At 63.5% G+C, this 20,801-nt stretch overlaps 1 protein-coding gene across 2 annotated transcripts in view; it reads left to right on the top strand.

Moving 5' to 3' along the window:
• Positions 1 to 17,669, top strand: part of CELSR1 (cadherin EGF LAG seven-pass G-type receptor 1) — a 140,388-nt gene extending 122,719 nt beyond the window's left edge. The window contains exons 22-35 of one of the 2 annotated variants that reach the window (XM_045464452.1): positions 824 to 991; positions 2,622 to 2,748; positions 5,008 to 5,208; positions 9,579 to 9,753; positions 10,251 to 10,363; positions 10,685 to 10,764; positions 11,374 to 11,500; positions 12,122 to 12,247; positions 12,673 to 12,767; positions 13,050 to 13,153; positions 13,409 to 13,558; positions 14,016 to 14,249; positions 14,788 to 15,049; positions 15,818 to 17,669. In XM_045464452.1, coding sequence (XP_045320408.1) covers positions 824 to 991; positions 2,622 to 2,748; positions 5,008 to 5,208; positions 9,579 to 9,753; positions 10,251 to 10,363; positions 10,685 to 10,764; positions 11,374 to 11,500; positions 12,122 to 12,247; positions 12,673 to 12,767; positions 13,050 to 13,153; positions 13,409 to 13,558; positions 14,016 to 14,249; positions 14,788 to 15,049; positions 15,818 to 15,842 — 1,987 coding nt within the window. In that variant the 3' untranslated portion in view covers positions 15,843 to 17,669. Of the gene's footprint in view, positions 1 to 823; positions 992 to 2,621; positions 2,749 to 5,007; positions 5,209 to 9,578; positions 9,754 to 10,250; positions 10,364 to 10,684; positions 10,765 to 11,373; positions 11,501 to 12,121; positions 12,248 to 12,672; positions 12,768 to 13,049; positions 13,154 to 13,408; positions 13,559 to 14,015; positions 14,250 to 14,772; positions 15,050 to 15,817 lie in introns of both variants that reach the window. The other variant, XM_045464451.1, reaches the window with a different exon arrangement.
• Positions 17,670 to 20,801: the final 3,132 nt, after the last annotated feature.

Here is a 20,801-nt window from a genome sequence, read left to right as displayed (position 1 = left end):
ACCGTTGCTGCCCTGCACTCCGCGGCCCGGGGGACTGTCCCCCCCCGCACCCGTGTGCCCCCGGGCCGCCGGTGGCCCCCCTTCTGCCTGGAGAAACGAACGCCACCCACGGGGGCTTCGTGGCCCCCCTCAGAGCTGGGCTGCCACCGAGGCTTTGCTTTCCAACCGTCGTGTCATTCTCCACACGTGTGCCTGGCTCCCCGGTGTTCATACTCCTCCTTCTTCGTGGCCGGATGAGATTCTGCCGCGAGGTGTAATTATTCCGAGCTCCGGTCGTTTCCAGGGCTTCCGCAAGGGCAGCGACACCCTCGCACACACCCCTTCTTTCTCTTCATTTTAATTTATTTAAAAAAATTATGTTTAATGCTTATTTATTTTTGAGACGGAGAGAGAGACAGAGTGTGAGCAGGGGAGGGGCAGAGAGAGGGGGAGACACAGAATCGGAAGCAGGCTCCAGGCTCCGAGCCGTCCGCACAGAGCCCGACGCGGGGCCCGAACCCACGAACCGCGAGATCGTGACCTGAGCCGAAGTCGGTCGCTCAACTGAGCCACCCAGGCGCCCCATCTTTCTCTTCATTTTTAAATGTCCGAAGTCCGCCTCTGACCCAGACGTGCCGCCCACGTCCCCCGCGCCTGCCCTGGCCGTCGCAGAGCTGCTGCCTGGCCCGGGCCCTTCTCCGGAGCAGCGGCTGAGGCTCCAGCTCTGCCCTCCTGGGGAGACGTCCGCCCCGTGTGTCCCTGGGGCGTGTCCCGGGGCACAGGGCTTAGACGAGTGTCTTCTGAGTGTCTTCCCCTGTGTTCCCGCTTCTCCCCCCGCCCCCAGGTTGCCTAACCGGCCGGTCATTAACACACCGGTGGTGAGCGCCGTGGTTTACAGCGAGGGGGCCCCGCTCCCCAGCCCCCTGGAGAGGCCCGTCCTGGTGGAGCACACCCTGCTGGAGACCGAGGAGCGCACCAAGCCCGTCTGCGTGTTCTGGAACCACTCCATCACGTAAGGGTGACGCGAGGAGTCGGCAGCCACCCCCACCCCCAGAGTTCTGCGCTTATTGGGGGGGGGGTCATTGCTACAGCCCCCAACACTGTTGGCAGAGTGTCTTACGGGGCAGGGGGCGCATCCTGGGGGTGTCAGAGTCCCCAACACAGTCCCACATAGGCACGTGCACATCTGTGTGTGCACGGATGTACGCGGCTAGGAACACAGACAGGCACCCGTGCGCACAGATGCTCATAGACATCCCCCGGGAAGGTCCACACACAGACAGCGCCGTGCACCTGTTGGGCTCCACGATCCGGCAGCTAACGAGTGCCTGATCGCCTCCAGATGAGGCAGGGGCTCGTTCTAGATGCGCAGACGAGGCAGGATTCAGAGACCGGGCTCAGAGCCCCTTCCGCGGACAGCAGAAAGTCCCAGATGTGTGTGTGTGGGTTGGGGGGGGGGGGCATCCTTTTAACAGCCAGCGGTCCCCGACCTCACCTGCCCGCCCGTGAGATCAACCCAGCTGCCGCTGGGGCTGCTTTTACCCCTCGGAGGCCATACCTGTCCCCCCCTCCTCCCCCCCCCCGCCTCCACGCTTGAAACGAGGATGGAATTTTGTGCATCTGGGGGTTTGTTTCTGCGCCTGGCGGACATTCCCTAACGTCGTGGTTCACGTGGATGGAGAAGGTGTCTGCCAGGCAGGGCTCCAGCTGTGCTGTGCTGGGAGCTGGTCCCCAGGGAGAGTCCTGCAAGGGGCTCCCCCTGGGCCACGGGCTCGGCTGCACAGAGACCTTGTGTCTCCTTGATTTCCCAAATTCTGGTTAATGAGCAGCCAGCATCGTGTCTGGAATATAATAGACGCTTGGCTCACAAAAGAGAGAAAGAAGGACCCGCTTTCACCGCGAGGGAAGCGTGAAGGTCTGTTTGGCATGTGTTAGGCACGGCAGTCTCTCATGGTCGCCCGATTGAATCCCAGCAATTAGCTATAGCTCTAATTACACTCTGGCTGCTTTCTGTGGTACCTATCATCCCCAGATCTTAGCGCTCTTGACAAACTTGTATTAGCCTTCACATCCCATTTCACAGGGGAGTAAACTAAGGATCAGAGAACTTACTTGATTTTCCCAGAGTCAGGGAGGGCAGGGCGCTCTCTGGGCCTGAGACACGCCTGTAGCAGCCCGTAGTCATCTGGGGTTTCCCATCAGTAAAACGGGGGTAATCATCGGCCCCTGCTTCCGGGCACTGCCATAAGACATTGTGCAATCTGCAGATGAGAGCGTAAGACGAACGTGAGACACTATTTCGTAAACCACCTCGACTCAAAAGAAGACTGAAGTACAAAGCGGCCATTGTAACCACTATTATTTCTGACAAAAGGGGCGTCCGGTGACCTCAGACATCCCCATTTAAGTTTTACTGCGAGATGATGCATAAACCACGAACTTCAGAGGGTAGAGGCACTCCCCCGCCACGACAGGGAAGGGAGAGTGTCCACGCGGTCCCAAGGGCTGCTGTCCTCCTAGAGGGTGACCGTGGCTTCTGTCTCGGGCGACGTGAGGCTGCCACGCGGGCTCCCACGGGGGCAGCTGGGCCTCGGAGACCCCCTGGAGGAAGCAGCCGTCTCACGCCTGCCTCTCCTCTGCAGCATCGGCGGGACCGGAGGGTGGTCGGCCAAGGGCTGCGAGCTTCTGTCCCGGAACCGGACCCACGTCGTCTGCCAGTGCAGCCACACCACCAGCTTTGCCGTGCTCATGGATGTCTCCAGACGAGAGGTGGGCGCGGCCCCCACGGGCAGCCCTGCCCACCTGGCGAGTGTGTCCAGGGATGAATCCCTTTGCACAGTTAGCCTCCCCCCAGACCTGCCCCCTCAACGAGTCCTATCTGCCCTCCCGGGCATCTCCAACAAACCCAGTCCACGATTAAAACCTGTGTTTGGGGGGGCTGGCCAGAGTCTGCCAGGATTTCCAGAACAAAACTCCTTGGAAAGAGTTTTCAAAGAGCCCGGCTGTAAATTAAAACCCACGGTGGGAGACCCTGAGCCTCAGACTGAAGAAGGCCCTAGAATATACCCTTACTTCAAAGCAGGATTCTCCATGTTTTTCTACCCCACTTTATTTTACTTTATTGATTTTTAATGTTTATTTTTGAGAGAGAAGGTGGGGAGGGAGACAGCGCACATGTGAGCAGGGGAGAGGGGCAGAGAGAGGGGGCACAGAATCCAAAGCAGGCTCCAGGCTCCGAGCCGTCAGCGCAGAGCCCGGCGAGGGTCTCGAACCTGCAAACCGCAAGATTGTGACCTGAGCCGAAGTCAGACACTTAACCGACTGAGCCACCCAGGTGCCCCTATAAAGTTTTTTTTAATGGATGTTTATTTTTGAGAGACAGAGACAGAGCACGAGCAGGGGAGGGGCAGAGAGAGAGGGAGACACAGAATCGGAAGGAGGCTCCAGGCTCCGAGCCATCAGCACAGAGCCCGACGAGGGGCTCGAACCCGCGAACCGTGAGATCGTGACCTGAACTGAAGTCAGACACTTAACCGCCTGAGCCACCCAGGCGCCCCTGTTTCTACCCCGCTTTAAATTTTAAGGGAGGAAAGAGCCGGCTGGCCGGAACAAAGCGAGGGTCTCCCATTAGCACGACACACACGTGCTAGCCCCGGAGACTCAAAGGAGGGGGCTCGGTCAGGAGCCACGGAGGCTGGCTAATGTTTAACCTCCTCGCATTTTCCACGGCCTGGGAATGCAAGCCGGCCTCTGCCAGCCTGAGGGTGGATGGGGTGAATAGAGCAGCGGGCCCCCCAGCAGGCATGGCAGTGAGGTCAGCCTGGGCCCGGACGTGTGTGGACGTTGGTGTCTCAGAGCCAGAAGGGAGGCCTCACCTGTCACCTTTGTTTCAGACCTGGGATGTGTCCTGGGAGGCCAGGCCGTTGTCCCTCCCGAGGACCCTCTGGTGTGCTGGGGACCAAGTTTGTGTCCCACTGTTGGGAGGGTAACAGCCGTGAGTTGCTGCTGATGGCGGCCAGGGTGACAAGAGGGGAGGGTGTGTCCCCAAGCCTTCCCCGGACCGTGGAGCTGCTCTGAGCAGGTGGCACTTAGGAGCGGGGAGCCGTGGGTTCTGACCTGGAGGGGGTGTGTTATTAGTGGCCCTTGTCCACCTAGGGGCGGGATGGGGGGGACCTCCCCGAGCCAGGAAGCTGGGCACTGCCGGGAGCAGACTAACAGGTGGGGAAAGCCGGAGTTCGGGGACATGAAGTCAAACGGGAATAGGACTGCCCGCGCCCTGCCCCGGTGCCTCAGGGCCAGAGCCCTCTCGACAGCCGGACGCAGCCTCCGGGCCTCCCCAGTGCTGCACCTGCACGGGCCGCAGAAGGAGAGAGCCCTGAGCCCTCAGCGCCCCGGTCTCAACCCTGTCCCGGCTCCCAGCCTTACCCTGGGCGGCCCGGCTCGCAATTCTGTTCGAGTCGTGAGTTCAGAGCGCTTTCCGGAAGTTACTGGAGAGCCGAAGCTGGTCGTTTCCCAAGTGCCAAGACCCCGCCCGGGCATCGGGCCCTGGACAAACGGCCCGTTTTGCAGAAGCACAGGAGACAGTTGCAGTCCGTGCCGCTGGGGCACATCTGCCTGCTGCGTAAAGTGAGGGTCTGTCTGGAAGAAGTCCCTCTCAGCTCAGAATTTGGGGCAGGCGGGCTCCGCACCTCCTGGAGAGTCGGATTGACGTGCGAGGCTTTCTGTTTCATCTGCGCTCGTGTTTCTTATGATGGCAAAACACACACAACACAGGTGCACCGCCTTAGCCACGTTTAAGTGGACCGACCGTTCACCGAGCTGTGCCCCCACCACCCGGTCCCCTTTTGCCCCCCACCCCCCAGCGATTCATTTGGCTCTTGTCCTCAGTTCTTCGCCAGCCTGGGAACCACGTCACGGTCACATTGGTTCCTGTCCGTGATAGTCGCTACGTTAATGAGCCTTTACTGTCCAAAACCTCCATCCGAGCGAGGCCCTTACGTTCTCCTGCCTCGCCCCACCTGCCCGCAGCACGGGGAGGTCCTGCCCCTGAAGATCGTCACCTACGCTGCCGTGTCCTTGTCCCTGACCGCCCTGCTGGTGGCCTTCGTCCTCCTCACGCTGGTGCGGACTCTGCGCTCCAACCTGCACGGCATTCACAGGAACCTCATCGGGGCCTTGTTCTTCTCCCAGCTGGTCTTCGTGATCGGGATCACCCAGACCGGAAACCCGGTGAGGCCCCTCTGCTCCCTCTCCTTGCGGGTCCCACCCTTCTCCGAGGCCGGGGCACGTAACTCACAAAGGAGCGGGGGGAAGTGGCCGCAGTGCAGATGCTGAGCGGGTTGGCCTGGAGGGAGGAGGGAGAGGGGGAGGTGAGCTGAGGCTAGCGGGGGCCCAGGGCTGGTGGGCCTTCTGTAGGATGCGAGAGAGCTTAGCCCCCGACATGTCGGGGTGGAGGGAGGGACGGGCTGCCGGCCTCGGCAGGGTCCCCGGGGGCTGGGGTGGGGATCAGCCGACGTGACAGGTAGTAGGGAGAAGCACAGGGAATCTTGGCGGTTTGTGGCTCAGGCAGCGCCTGGCTGGGGGCAAAGCAGTTTCCCGTTTCTACAAAGGGGACTTGTAGAACACCAGGGTCACAGCACAGCATGCCCACGGGGGGCACGGGTGGAGGTGTAGGCTGTGTGCCCAGGGTCTACACACACGCTTGGGCGTACTGGATGCCCCCGGGGCCCTGGGAGTCGGGGGCATCCCTTCTCACAGGTGAGGAGCCAGGACCCGAGAGCTTGAGGGACTGTCCGAGGGACACGGCACGCCCTGTGCGTGTTCCCTTGTGTGTCCGTCACAAAGTGGGGACCCTGATGGCCCTGGGGAGACGCGAGGCCAGCTGAGCACCACACGCGCAGATGCAGCGAGGGCGGGAAGCGCACAGGTTATTCTCGCCTGACCCCGATCTCTGCCAGGGCGAGGCGTGAGCCCTCACTCTCACTGGGCCCTTCCGAGGGCATCGCCACCAATTGTTGGTGACATGGGGGCCGCTTCTTCATCCCCCTTGCAGCAGGGACCTAGCGATTGTCACTCTGTCACACCCACCAGAGACCCGGATCCCACAGGCCCTCCCGTCCCTGCCCGTGGAGCCCACCTTCCCGACGCGGACGCAAATCGCAGCTCATGAGTTTCACGTGCCCAAATGGTGCCATGATGGCAGGTGGGGGGCTGGGCCCCGTTAGGGAAGGGCTGACCATGCAGTGGGAGGGGTCCAGGATGAGTGGGGACGGGTTGGTTGGGTGTCGACCGGAGCCCTAGGGGCCACGCCAGGCATTGTGCTGTGGAGAGCCATGACCGGGGCTGCATGGCGGGAAGGTGACCGGAGGGCAGAGTCACAGCCAGGGTGGGGTTGTTTGTCCTGCGTCCACGGGATGGAGGCCTAGCACCAGGACAGCAGGCACGGGGTGGACGGCGGGCGTCGGGGCCAAGTGCACAGAGAGACCGGAGGGAAGGTGCCTTAGGTCTCCAGAAGGGGGACAAAGAGGGGAGGATGCCACCAAGTGAGAGGAACACTCGGTGGCTGGCCACGCCGCTGGGGGCTGGGGAGAGTGTGGAGAGGTGCGTGGGGAGGCGTCCCCGCCCATGACAAAGAAACGTATGCGAATGGGCCAGCCCTAGCGGAGGAAGAAGGCGTATATAAAAAGACATAGAATGTTCTAGCCCACTGGTCAGGACCACTTGCATGCCTGGGCTCCTCCTCCTCCTTGTTGAGACCCCCTCAGGTGGCCCAACCTCCTCAGGAGGAAGGGGGGAGGTCGAGGCAGGGTGTCACAGGCAGACAGCCTTGAAGGCCTCGGGGACTTCGCGGCGGTGACTCATGTAGCAGCGGGCCTGGCAGAGGACAGACCCGCAAACATTTGCCAGCCTGCCCTCCAGGGTGCCCCTTGGACTGGGGGGAGGGCCCCAGGGTGGTGCCGGGCAGGGGTTTCTGGGCATCCGGCCGGGCAGGTGCGCCTCTGCCCGAGCGCAGGTCCTTATCGGCGCATCAGACAGGTGAAGGCTCTGGGTGGGAAGCCACATGACTCATTTCAATCCCTTCAAGCGTGCCCTTGAGTGGTCTCAGCAGCGGGGAATGTGGAGTCGGCCGGGCCACACCTTGCAGCTAAGTAGCACGTGTGAAACGCAGGGAGGCCGCCCGCTTATTTCGAGCACTGACTCATCCCCCTGCCAGGAATGAGCTTTCAGCCAGCGGCGCACTGGGGAGCCGGGAGGGCAGGAGTGCCGGCGACACATAGTAGGGGCCTGGCTCGGCGCCTGGGTTTTATGGGGTTTCTGCAAACTCGCAGGCCCATCTCTGGGCGAGGTGTTTCATCTCCCGGATCACTGGCGGGTTAAAATGATTTATGGTGCATTAGCATTTTGTCTGTGTTCTGTTTCTGCAGAAGGTAGTACGTTTAGTGCAGAAGTCTGTGCGTGTAGAGCCCCATTAAATTGTGAAATGTATTTCTAACAATCTTTTTTTCAAAAGGTGGTTTTTGTGGGTTTACTTTTCACGTTGTTTGAGGCAACACGCCAGCCCACCTCATTGCCCTTCCTTTTCTGAGCCAACTGTGCTCTGCGTACGGGGCACGCTGGGGCTGTTTGGTGTGGGGTTCCCCTGCCCCGGGCTCGCCCTTGGCATCCCGACGGCCCTGCCCATCGCTAAGGGCAGACTCTCCCGTCTCCTGACTCTTGAGTCAGGCAAAGGGCAGGATGTCCACTCATAACCTAAGATGCTGTGTTTCCTTCTTTGTCCTGTGTTTGACGAATGTAAATGCGAAAATCGTTTCCTCCCACGTCTCCGGGGTTCAGAAGAACCTGGTCTGTGGAGGTTGACGTGGCAACGGGCGTCACTTATGTGCCCAGCCGGTTCGTGCTCTGGTGAGCTCCCCACGGGGAACACCGAGCTGGCACCTGAGCCGAGCAGCCTTCAGTGCGGGTCAGGGTGGTGACCCTGTGTCTCCTACTCCTGTGTCTGTTGGGTGGGGTGGGGGTGGGGTCTCCCTGGGACCCCTGGGAACCTGGAAGCTTGTGCTGATGGGGCAGCAGCCAGGATTGGACAGAATGTCTCGGGAATGGGGCGGACTGTGGCCTGGGGGAGGGGTAGTCGTAGCCCTGTAGCCTGGAGTCGGGCCAGGAGGGGCACTGCTCGGTGTGGGTGGGGCCAAGAGTGGGTGGGGCCAAGAGGGGCGGGGTTTGGGGGAAGGAGGGCCCCCGGGACCTGGATGTGGATGTGGTTGGGAGGGGCGGGGGTGTGGGTGGGGCCAGGAGTGGGGTGGTCGTCGGGGGGGCGAGGGCTGGGTGTGGGTGGGGCCAAGAAGGGCGGCAGTGGATGGGGCCTGGGTGTGGGTGGGGCCTGGATGTGGGTGAGGCAAGGAGTGGGATGCGGCCAAGAGGGTTGGGATCCTGGGTGTGGGTGGGGCCAGGAGGGCCAGGCCTGGGTGTGGGTGGGGTCAGGAAGAGCAGGGCCTGGGTGCGGGTGGGGCCAAGAGGGGCAAGGGCTGGGTGGGTGGGACCAAGAGGGCGGAGCCTGGGGCTTTCTCTTCTCGCCCCTTTCACAGTTAAGGTCTCCATAGCGCCTGACCAGCTTCTTAGGACCTGGCGGGGCACCTGCCCACATCTCGCAGCCAGCCAGCCTCGGGACCCCTGGCCAGCTCAGCCCCTCCCTGTGAGGCTGCTCTGGACCAAGGCACAGGGCTGTTCGAGGTCCCTCCTAGAGCACCTCGCACTGCACTTTCACTGGTGGCCTCAGAGACTTGACTCCCTGTGACCAGTGTCCCCAGCCCCTCCCCGATACTGCTTTCTTCCCATTTGAAGGGACACGGGGCTGGCTCACCAAGGCCTGGAGAGGCCCGGATGCTGACCCTCGGCTGCCCTGTGGAAGTTGGTTTTCTCCTCCCACTGGTGGGGGCGGGGGGGGGGGGGTAGCCCTGCCCAGCTGAGGACTGAAACAGAGCAAATACTCTCGTCTCTGTTCTTTTTGGGGGGCAGGAAGTATACGGCTCCGTGAACTCAGTGCAGGCAGGATGAACTTCTTATCTGACAGTGAGGTCACGAAGCGTGGGGCCTCCCCCTCCCTCTGACCACAGCTGCTGGACCCTGGAGACCCACACAAGGGTCCAGGGCGGTGGGTGACGGCATCACAGCCTGAACCGCTGCCTCTGTGCGTATTGAACTTTAAAGCCAGTGTCACGAACATGCAAGTTTCCAGCTTCAAATGGAAACCCTAGAGGCTCTGCCTACCGTTCGCCCCCTGGCTGGATCGCTCCAGGCACCGATCTGGGTTGAGCAGTGGGTCCCCCGAGGCCCCCAGCAGCCTCACTTCCTGTCCTCTGTTCCACGGTGGGAGCCTGAGGCGCTGTGACTGTTCGTGCCCAGCCATTCCGGGTGAAGCAAATAGAAAAACCAACTCACTCGGCTTCCCTTCTCAGACCTCCGTACCCTCACGTTTGCAAAGTGGTGTGATTTGGTCACTAGCCCCCCCCCCCCCACCCTGTGCCCCTTTGGCCCTCGGCCCCAGGCGCGGCAGGCGCGGGCTCCCGCGGAGCTGGCACTGAGCCGCACTCCCTTCCGCGCAGTTCCTGTGCACGGTGATCGCCATCGTCCTGCACTACGTCTACATGAGTACCTTCGCCTGGACCTTTGTGGAGAGCCTGCACGTGTATCACATGCTGACCGAGGTGCGCAACATCGACGCCGGGCCCATGAGGTTCTACTACGTCGTGGGCTGGGGCATCCCGGCCATCATCACAGGTGAGGACTCGAGCAGCGGCCCGGCTGGGTGGCCTGGACAGGGCACCCGCCACCGTTTGGGGAATCCGCGTGGCACTGCCGACACAGGTGCCCGTGTCAGGTGAGCCCGCGCCCCCGGGCCCAGGCGGACGAGCCCTCTGGCCTCCTCTGCCTTTGGTACCCAGCTCGACTGGCCCCCAGCGGAGGAGCCTCTGCCCTTGGGTCTGCACACACGAGTGCAGGGGTGCGTGTTCCGTCAGGTGTGGGCTCCCTGGGAGCTGAGGCGGGTCCGTTCGGGCTTCCGTCTGTGGCCGCCGACACACAAAAACTCCACGTCCGCCCGCTCTGTGCATGGCTGGGTGTGGATGTGTGGTCTCTATGTAGCATGTACGTATGTGTGTGTGGTCTGTACGTGGAGTGTGTGTGCAGGGCTGGGAATGTCCGTCCCGTGACCACGCACCCCCCCCCGGGGGGAGCCTCTCCCGTGTGTGGCCCTCACCCCCTCCCCTGCTGTCCAGGACTCGCGGTGGGCCTGGACCCCCAGGGCTATGGAAACCCCGACTTCTGCTGGCTGTCCCTTCGAGACACCCTCATCTGGAGCTTTGCCGGGCCCATCGGAACGGTTATAATTGTGAGTCCGGGAGTTCCGCCGAGCCCACGCTTCTCGGGACGTGGGAAGTGGGGTGCACGGGCTGGAGGCGGTTTTGGGGGCCAGCGGCTCCTCAGAGTGGCCTGTTGGGCAGGGAGGCTGATCTCACGGCGACGAGGCCGTGCCCTTAGGCCTGTGGATTCCGGGTTTCCTTCCACGTCCAGGTCCACGGTGAGGCCGCCCATTCCAGCCTCTCCTCGAGATGCAGGCACAGACCCTCCAAAGCGTTTGGTCTTTGGAGATCTGTTGAAGTGATACCCACGAGCTGGCCGCCTGACTTTGGTTTTTGGAACTTTTTTTTAGGTCAACACGGTCATTTTTGTCCTGTCTGCAAAGGTGGCCTGCCAGAGAAAGCACCATTATTATGAAAGGAAAGGAGTCGTGTAAGTGGGCGCCCACACTGACCCCTGGGGCAGGTCAGCACACCCAGCAGAGCCCCTGGAAAGCGCCCGTCACCCAGCGGCCAGGCCCTCGGCCACTCCCCAGCTTGGCCACTGGGGTGGCCTCGTGGGTGGGTGGGCAGAGCAAAGTGGGGAGAGGCCAGGGGCGCTGGGGCGCATTGTGGAGGAGAGGGAGGGGGCCCGGGGAGAGGGGCGCGGGGATCCCGGAGATGTTGGGGCGGAGGACCCGAGGCGTTTGGTGGTCGAGCTGAGGGCTGAGGGAGGAGGGGCAAGCGATGAGGCTTGGGCTCTGTCCCCCTCACCCGGGTCATGTTAACAGATGGGGATGGAAAGGGGAGGGAGATGACAGCGGGTGGGGGGAGATGCCGAGGTGCAGGGCAGGACGCAGCAGAGTGGGGTCAGGCAGGGCGCGGTGGGGGGTGCTCTGGAACTTTCTGGGTCGGTGACGACGGTGATGTTGCGCCCCGCAGGAGCGGAGAGGTGGCGGGTGCTTTAAAATGGTTTTGGGAAGGAAGGAGGGGTGGACCAACGGGCGCACCCCTGTGGAGGGGAGGGCGGGGCCGAGAGTCACTCCCGCCCCTCCCCCCGCAGCTCCCTGCTGCGCACCGCCTTCCTCCTGCTGCTGCTCACGAGCGCCACCTGGCTGCTGGGGCTGCTGGCCGTGAACAGCGACGCGCTGACCTTCCACTACCTGTTCGCCGTCTTCAGCTGCTTGCAGGTGGGCGGCCTCCGCGTGGGCCAGCCTTGGTGAGGCCACGGGTCACTTGTGCTCCCTCCCGTCTGAAACGCCCGGAGGGCGTCCCCGGGGACATCCTTGACCCAGCGCCCAGGCCGTGTCCTCGCTCTCAGGACACACGGGGCCACAGCGGGGCGGTGTGCCAGGGGTTATGGTGAGGCCTCCCCGCACACGGTCCCGCCCCCCAAGGAACCTGTTGTCGCCAGCACAGCTCTGTCCACGGGTTCCTCAGGGACTCCCCCCCCCCCCCCCCCAGGGCACCGTCCTTAGCCCAGCCAGTGCGGGGGCTCATTCTCCCTCTGCAGGTTAGAGTAGCTCCCACTTGTGTCCTCAGGGAGGGTGTTGGCCATTTAAGTTCACGCCCAGGGCTTCCCAGTAAGCGGACTGAGGATGTCACGTTGGGGACACGGGTGGCCTGGCATGGGGGGGCCTTCCTGGCCCTTGGCTGCCCTGCCCTGCTCCCCGGAGCAGACAGAAGCCCTGGGGAGGGGCGGCGCGCCCTGTGCGTTCCCGAGCAGGTGGGTGGGCAGTATGGCGGCCACAGGACCCTGGCTGCTTGCCCGAGGGCCAGTCCCTGCCCTGACCGGCCGCCCCTCCCTCCAGGGTCTCTTCGTCCTCCTGTTCCACTGCGTGCTCAACAGGGAGGTCCGGAAGCACCTGAAGGGAGTCCTCGCCGGGAAGAAGCTGCACCCAGATGACTCGGCCACCACGAGGGCCACCCTACTGACGGTAGGCGGTCCCCAGGGACCCTGCGTGGGGCCAGGGGTCCTTGTGGGTGTCCAGACCAAGCGTTAGACACAGCTGCATGGTCTCGGAGTCCCTCTCAGAGGGGGCATCACAGAACCCCCTTGGAGAGTGGCACCGAGCCTGACGCCATCCCTGATGTCCTGGGGAGAGAACACAGGGTCTCTAGATGGGGTCTGTCACAGTCACAGCCCCACTTTTCAAAGTCTCAGAGGACAGAGGGACCCCAACGAGAAGCCGTTGCTGTGGGAAGGAAGCCATTCCCTGACCACTGTGGGGGACTGGGGATGTGCTCTGTGCCCAGGAGAGGCACAGTCAGGGTGCTGGCACTGAGGCTTGCCATGGGGACAGAGCCATCCTCTGTACCCCGGTGGCCTCTGCTCTGCCAGTGACCATGTCCCCTCCCCCAGCGCTCCCTCAACTGCAACCACACCTACAGCGAGGAGCCCAACATGTTCCGCACGGCCCTGGGCGAATCCACAGCCTCGCTGGACAGCACCATCAGGTCAGGCTGGAGCCAGGCGTCCTCGCCCGTCTCGGGCGGGGGTGGGGGGGCAACTCTCGGGGCAAATGCAGGCTGCCAGGCCAGCTGGAAAGGCCCCGGCCAGGGTGCTCTGCTGTTGTAGTTGATGAGTTTCTCCATGTGTTCTCGGGGTCTCTCATGGCAGAGAACCTTCCAGAGCCCCACAGGGCCATCTAGGCACATGCCGAAGGTGCTCAGTGATGTTGGGTGGCCATGTCGTGCCCCTGAGGGATGGTGCTGAGCCCACCCTCTTATGCTCTCTAGGGACGAAGGGGGCCAGAAGCTCAGCGTGTCCTCTGGGCCAGCGCGGGGTGGCCATGGGGAGCCAGATTCGTCCTTTGTCCCCAGGAGCACCAAGAAGCCCCATGGTAGGTGTCCCCTGGAAGCCGGCCCCCCATCAACCTGGGCATCTCCCTCCCGGGTGGCCATGGGTGACAGCTTCTTGCCGGCTCTTGTCTGGCCCACGGGCCTCACGGTCACTGGACGTGTGGCTTCGAAGAGAGTCTGCGGCCGCGTCGCATTCGGAGGGTCAGCGGGGAGATGATTTCTCCCCAGTGCCCGGGGCCCAGCTGGCCCCATTCTGCCCTTGGCCTGAGCCTCTGTCCCTCCCGTCCACCCTGCAGGCCACGATTCAGACTCGGATAGCGAGCTGTCCCTAGATGAGCAAAGCAGCTCTTACGCCTCCTCACGCTCATCGGACAGCGAGGACGACGGGGTGGAGGCCGAGGACAAGTGGGATTCGGCTCGGGGCCCTGTCCACAGCACCCCCAAAGGTGAGCCAGCGGGGCTTAGCTAGCTCGGGGGCGGGGCTTCCCAGGATGCAGCAGCCTGGGAGGGCGGCGGGGGGGGGGGGGGGGGGGGGGGGGGAGGGCCCTGTCCTCAACATCTGCAGAGCAGAGGCAGGGAAGTCTGGGGGGGGGGTTCTCTCTGGGGACCCCCGCTGCAAGGACCGCACAAGCTGGCCCCCACCGTGCTGCGGGTGCCGGTGTGAGGCTCCAGAGTGTTGGGGTGCCACAGGGGGATTGCAGCCTGGGCCCCCACTGTCAGGGCCTTCTCTCCCTGAGCGCCTGGAGGGCGCGCCCCTGTCAGGCCTGCAGCTCCAGGAGGACCGGGCCACTTAGGATGCAGGCTCCCCACGGAGGGACACCAGGGAACCTTCTAGGGGGTGTATGTAGCTCCAAGCTAAGCAGGGACCCTCCCTGCTTGGTGACGGTCCCTCCTGTGCCTCAGCGGACACTGCAGCCAACCACATCCCCGCCGGCTGGCCCAACGAGAGCCTGGCTGGGAGCGACAGTGAGGAGCCTGGTGACAAGCCGCGCCTGAAGGTGGAGACCAAGGTCAGCGTGGAACTGCACCTGGACGAGCAGGGCAATCACTGCAGCGAGTGCCCCCCAGACCAGGAGAGCGGGGGCCCGCCGAGGCCTGCGGGAGTGCCCCCCAACCCACCCCCTGAGCAGAGAAAAGGTACCTCGGAAGTGGAGAGGGCCCCGTTGTCCCCAGGAAGCCTCTCCTAGCAAAGGGGGCGGGGGGGGGGGGGGGATAGGGACGAGGACCGGACAGAAGGGGGACCATCTGGGAGGGGGCGGGATCCTGGAGGGGTATGCGGGCGAGGACCGGGACAAAGGGGCTGGGGGGGGGCGGGGCCCGGGAGGGGCTGGGTGCAAGTGGGGAGGGGCTGGGTGCAAGTGGGGAGGGGCAGAGGGCAGGTGGGGGCGGGGCAGAGTGTAGAGGGGCGGGGTGCAGGCGGGGCAGAGGCAGGGCAGAGGCGGGGCAGGGGCGGGGCAGGCTGCAGGTGGAGCCCGGGCAGGGTCCTGGGTCCTGGCCGGCGTGGGGGCTGCGCAGAGGCGGCCATTGGGCCCCGCCGCCTGGCGCTGAGACCCGAGGAGAGAAGGGCAGGGGCCGAGGGGTGCGCGGGTGGGTCCGCAGGGACCAGTCTTCCCGGAATCCCCGCATCCGGCAGCGTCAGCCTGAACGTGACCTTCTCAAGTCTCCGCACCAACAGGCATCTTGAAAAACAAAGTCACTTACCCGCCGCCGCTGACCGAGAAGAGCCTGAAGTCCCGGCTCCGGGAGAAGCTGGCCGAGTGCGAGCAGAGCCCCGCGCCATCGCGTTCGTCCTCCCTGGGCTCGAGCGACGGGGCCCGCGCCCCCGACGGCGCCATCACCGTCAAGAGCCCGCGCCGGGAGCCGGGGCGCGAGCACCTCAACGGGGTGGCCATGAACGTGCGCGCCGGGAGCGCCCAGGCCGCCGGCTCCGACTCCGAGTGAGTAGCCTGGGCCTCGGCTGCGGGGCTGCAGGGCTGCAGGAGCAGCCCCCAGCCAGCCTTCCCTCTGTCCCTTGTCGCGGGACAGGTGTCCAGTCCAGAGAGGGGCGGTGCTCAGGGGCCCAGGGGCTGCGCCGGGGTACCGGGGAGGGGAGGGGCCTCTGCGGGGGTCGGGACAAGTCGGCCCGGAGGAAGCGGACTTCTGACCTGGTGGAGGGGGCGGGGGCTGCGCTGCTGACATTGAGGCCCTGTGGGGGCCACAGTGGTCAAAGCCCCCAGGGCCTGCCCAGCCCTGAACTTCCAGGACTTCAGACCGTGCCGGACCAAGCACTTTCTAAGGATCTTGTCCAGCTCGTTACTGCCCTGTTTTGTGGTCGAGGACGCCGGGGCTCTGGGGCGCCCCTCTGCAGAGGCGAGGAGCTGGGATCTTGGCCTCTCCCCGTGTAGCTGATCCCTCCCACAGACTCCCAAGGGAGGAGCAAAGACCCGGAGCCAGGTCCTCTAGAACGGCTCTCTTAAAACAGAAAGAGTTTGGTTGCTAACCTTGACGCCCCATGCTCCTCGGCGAGGCTGGCTGTGTGGACGCTCAGACGGGCCTGGCCCTCCGGGCGGCTCAACCCGCCCCCTCTCCTGCCTAGCGCAGCTGTGTCCACACAGGAGCTTGCCCTCCTCGGAGCCCCCGGGCATCCCCTGTCCCCTGACTGGGGATTTCTGCTCCCTGCCCCCTGTGGGACCTCGGCCCACCTGCTGGCTTCTTCCCACGCACAGAGGCAGCAACGAAACCTCAATCTGAACCGTCAGGAAAGCGGGACACGAGCCCAGCGCCTCCGTCCAGGCCCCTGTGCTGCGTCAAGACACCCTTGGACCTTGGAGCCCAAGGGACCACGGCCTTTCCGGTGAAGCAGGCCCTGGCGGTGGGGGTCCCTGCGGCGGCAGCCCCCTGGCTGGTGTGACGGACGGTCTGGACACAAAGCTCTGGGCTGCCCCCAGGGGCTCAGGGCCCAGCTGACCCCTGACAAGTGCCAAAGGCCACAGGCACAAGGAGGCGTGGACTCCCGGAGGCTGGCACAGCTTGATCCAGACCCAGAGCCGAAGCCGTGCGCCCGCGAGCCAGTAGAGGGCCCAGGCAAGAGCTGGCCTTGAGGGAGAGGAGCTGCCTGGCCTGGCTGGCTCTTTGCAAAGACACCCCTCGTCTTAAAGCAAAGGACTTTGCTTCGCTGAAAAGGTGTAGATGCTTCTGTATATTTGTATGGAACTCTGAGAAGACGAAAGCCTGTGTATATTTTGCATTTGTACGGATACTGAGAGACCTGCAGAACGACCGCTATTTTTTTTACACAAGGGAGACTGCTGGTGTCCCAGCCGATCGGAGGTGGGAAGTGCGTTGGGAGTGAGGTTGTCTACAGAGGCTCCTGCTGCTGCTTTCGGCCAGTACACAAGGACTGTGGGCATTACACGCAGCTGCCTGAATTCACACACGTTTGCTTTCGAGACGTTTGCCATCAGCTCCCAGCTGCCTCGACGGTGGTGGATCCGAGACAGAGGCAGGGTGGGACTCCTGCAGGTGCCCCACGGCTGCCCCCCACCCCCGGTGCCCACACGGGGCCCGCTCTGGGCCCCGCAGGCCTCCCTGGCCCCCTTCCCAGGCCATGTGGGACTTCTGTTCTGCTGCTCCTGTCCCCAGTGGGACCTCGGTGTTCACACGTTCCCGATTCAGACGGAGGTGTGAGGTCTTCCGGGAGGCCACGTTCCTTCCTGCCAATTCTCCAGCTCTTTTAGACTCTGAGGATCTGCGCGAGGGCCGGGGCCCCACCCCCGAGTCCGACCAATTGCTTCACTTTGCTTCAAATGGCCAATTGTGCACAGGGACAAAGCCGCAGCCACACTTGTCAATGGTTACCAGGCTGTTTTTTGGAAGCTCACACCGAGGACCGGCTGGGGCCGTCCCACTGTGGGCAGTTGGCACAGTGCGGCCCAAGGGCTGTGGAACCGGGCCCAGAATTACTCAGACACGTTTCATTCGTTTTCTTTGTTCTTTGAATCGGGCGCCCAAATAAATTACTAGCACAGCTGCTTCCAAATACGAGAAACCATAAGATACGCTAACATCAGGTGACTTCCACGGCGCAGTATTCTGACGGAAAGGAGGGCGCTGCTCGCGACACCAGGGACCACGTGCGTGAGACCAGTCTAAGGCCACACGCTTCACACCCAAGGGAAACAGCCCCCACGGTCCACAGGCTGGAATGAATGATGTGCCTTAACAGGTGAGTGGCCTTTTGAAGACGGAAAATGACAGCATCAGTAAGTGTTTACCACCGACAAGACGCTTCCTACGTAAAGGACGTTTTGACATTCGCGAGTCTGAACACCCACCTTCACACCATCACGGCCTCTTCTGCGACTCGGGCCCTTTCAGGTGGTTTTGATTTGATCAGAATTGTTACCAAAAACCAACGGTCAAGTTTTATTAAGACAGGAAAAACTGTAAACCTATTTTTGTGACTTAAGACTTTTTAAGAGATGAGACACTGGAGATTTTTTTAACAAATGTCTATTTATTGTTCAGAACACTGGAATCGCAACGAGAGTCTGCAATAAATTAAGATTTTTGAACATGTGCTTCTGCTGTGCTCATCTCCCCCGTCCCCACTGCCCTGCCCCCCTTCCTGACGCAGCTGTGGAAGGGACCTTGGACAGGATGCCGAGGACAAGCCAGGGGAATGGGGGGGGGGGGGAGGAGGAGCTGTACTCGAACTTTCTGTCCATTCTCCTGACAGAACTCTGGACGAGCTGGCCCTACTTGGGTGTGCAAAGGCACCAGCCCGGGGCCTTTCCCTCAGGATCCGTGCACGTGGTGGGGGTGACAGGGAAAGAGGCACAGGGGGGAACACGTGTCCTACTTCTCAGCCCCCACCCCTCTGGTCTGCCAGGGTCTTCTGAAGGTCACCTGGGGGGTACAGACAGCCCTAGAGCCTGCTGGCCCCCAGGTGCGCGGACAGGGCAGTGGGAGGGGCCAGAGTCCCAGCTCAGGAGCTTGGCCCGACGGCGCCCCCTGGCCGACAGCCGCCGCTGAATCTCTGAGGCGACACAAAGTGGCCTTCCACAGAGGGCCGGTGGCCTCGAGGGCACAGGGAGGGCGGGCAGAGCCCAGCAGGGGGGAGGAAAGCACTGCCAGCTGGAAGGCTGCCATGCGCCTCAGGTGAGGCCTGGGTGGCCCGAGCGGCAGCGGCGGGTTTGCGCCCGTCCCCCACTTTCCTCCACCGGCGGCCGGCAGGCTGCAGGTCTGGCCCCGGGCCGATGAGACGGGCAGCGCCTCCCTGCGGCCTGTGCCCAGGGCGCTTCCTCCCTCCTGCCATTTCCGAGGGTCGCCTTGCACAGAGCAGGGTGGGCCGGTGGGGCCTTCCCAGAGCGGCCACAGCTTACAGCTGGGCTCATGGGCAAGAGGCCCAGCCAGCAGGGCAGTGAATCAGGGGACACGTGGGCCCAGGCAGGCAGAACAAGGGTGGGGTTCCGGTTCCGGCCTCCCCGCCACCGCACACCCAGCGGTGGTCAGCCTTCCGGCCGAGGCCGAAGCCCCACCTCTCGGGACGCACTCCTTTACCTGGATCACAGGATGGGTCCCAGACACCCCGGGGCAGGCCCACTCCCCTCTTTCAGCCTCGGGAGCCTCCTGCTGGGGGGGAACCTGGGGGATGGGCCCGGAGCTAAGGGTGGGGAGAGGGCAGACCGAGGCGGGGGCAGGTCTGAGGAGGCGGGACAGTGGGGTTTCAGCTCTTTGGACGGCATCGCTTCCCTCATCAGGTGGTGTGGACGGAAAACTGCTCTGGGCACAGCCCCAGCACCCCGACCATCACCGAGGGGGACCACTCTGGTCCCGCCTCTGGGAAAACGGGCTGGCACCTCGCTCCCAGCCCGGCTCAGCGGCCTGGTCTCAAAGCCCCCCAACACTGTGTCACGCTAAGCCAGCCACAGGGCCCAGTGCACTCCGTGCCCTTTGCCCAGGCTGGCAGGGACATGGGGTCAGGCCAGAGGCTGGCCTCCCTGCAGGCTGCAGCCCCCACACCAAGGCTGAGGCAGGCGCCGAGCGGGGTGCCTGGCCCGGGCCTCCCTTCCCGGCTACCCGGGACGGCGGCCCCTCTGCTCTGAAGCACAGCCGTCCTGACGCACACGGAGAACCGAGGGCAGCGGGACCCTGTCCAGACACGCGTCTCAGTCGTCCACCCCCCCTCCTGACCTGCCACGCCTGACTTCCTAAATCCGACGGGCTGCCTCCTTCTCCAGGCCCACAGCCCACCTGGTCTATTCGCTCCCACCCATACCCCAGAGACCAGAGGGATTTTCTGCCACCTAGGCCTCCCTCCCGTTCAGAAGGAAGCCCACCTCTCACGGTAGCCCTCTGGGGCCTGTGATCTGCCTCAGGGGGAGGGGGTTCACACCCCTGGGACCCAGACCCAGGACTGGTCCTGTCCCCACGACAGGCCCTGAAGGGCGGGGCCACGTGACAACCTTCCCGGGTGCTTCTCCTGCAGCACCATGCCTGGAGGGCTCTGCTACCTCTAGTCTAGAACCTTCTGTCCATAGAAGACAGGGAACCACACTTCTGGCCCCCACAGAAGCTCAAAGCACCAAGAATGTGCTGGGTCTGAGGCCAGTGAGAGAAGGGAGCCCAGGCTCTCTGTCCTTAGCAGAGCAGGGGGCTGAGCCCTTGGGGCGAAGCACCAGGAAGCCTGGAGGGGGTGCTGCCCTGCCCAGGCCCCACCTTCAGGGCAGGCAAGCTGGAGGCAGTGGGGCCCAGACACAGCCGGGCGTCCCTAGGAAAGGCCGATTTCCTGCCTGACCCACCTGACAACTCCCCCCACACCCCCAGGCAGAGCGTCTCCATACTCCCCACCCCCAAGGCCTGGGGCTGTTGCCCAACGGAGCCCTTACTGCACACACAGCAGGCGAGGGGCTCTCCAGGACTCTGCGGTGATGAAAATGCCCCGGGGCCAACGCGTGTCTGTCGCCCACTCAGCACAGCTGGCTCTGAAGTTTTTATCCTCACTTGCCAAGCAGTTCTCGGCCTGGCCTGTGCCACAAAATACACGCATGCACGCACACCTATGCTACGGGCTGAGTTGAGTGTGCCCCCGCCAAAACCGGAATGTCGAAACCCCGAATCCCCAACATAACAGTATTAAGAGATGAGGCCTTCGGAAGGCACTTCGGTCACGAGGGTGGATTCCTGGCGAACGGGGTTAGTGTTCCTGTAAGAAGCCCCAGAAAGACCCCTCACCCTTTGGCCGCGTGAGGACACAGCGAGCGATCAGCTGTGAACCTTCAGGGGAGGCTCGGCTGACCCCGCTGGCACCCTGACCTCGGACTTCCGGTCTCTGCAACCGTGAGGAGCAAACGTGTCGTTTGTAAGCGGCCCCACCCGAGATGGCCGGTGCCAGCAGCCCAGACGGACGGAGACACACAGGCACACGCTGGCTGCGGCCAAGCCCTCCTCCCTGGGACGCAGGCCCCTCAGGCCTTCCCTGGGAGGCAGCCAGGGCACTGAGCTTTCTGCAGGGGGAGGGGGGCCTCTGGGCCTCAGGCCCTCACACACCCCGAGAGCAGCCTTGCAGGTGGGGCTGGGCTCAAGTCCACTCCCCACCCCCCACCCCCCCCCCCCGCCACACAGGGGAGGGAGGGCACAGTGGGAGCGGGGAGCGAGGCCTCCAACCCTCCTCCTGAACTGTCCGCCTGCCTCTCTGCACCTGCGGCT

Source organism: Leopardus geoffroyi, chromosome B4, assembly GCF_018350155.1.
Source record: "Leopardus geoffroyi isolate Oge1 chromosome B4, O.geoffroyi_Oge1_pat1.0, whole genome shotgun sequence".
Lineage (NCBI taxonomy): Eukaryota > Metazoa > Chordata > Mammalia > Carnivora > Felidae > Leopardus > Leopardus geoffroyi.
The sequence above is the reverse complement of the archived record's forward strand: the minus strand, read 5'-3'. Positions and strand labels throughout refer to the sequence as shown.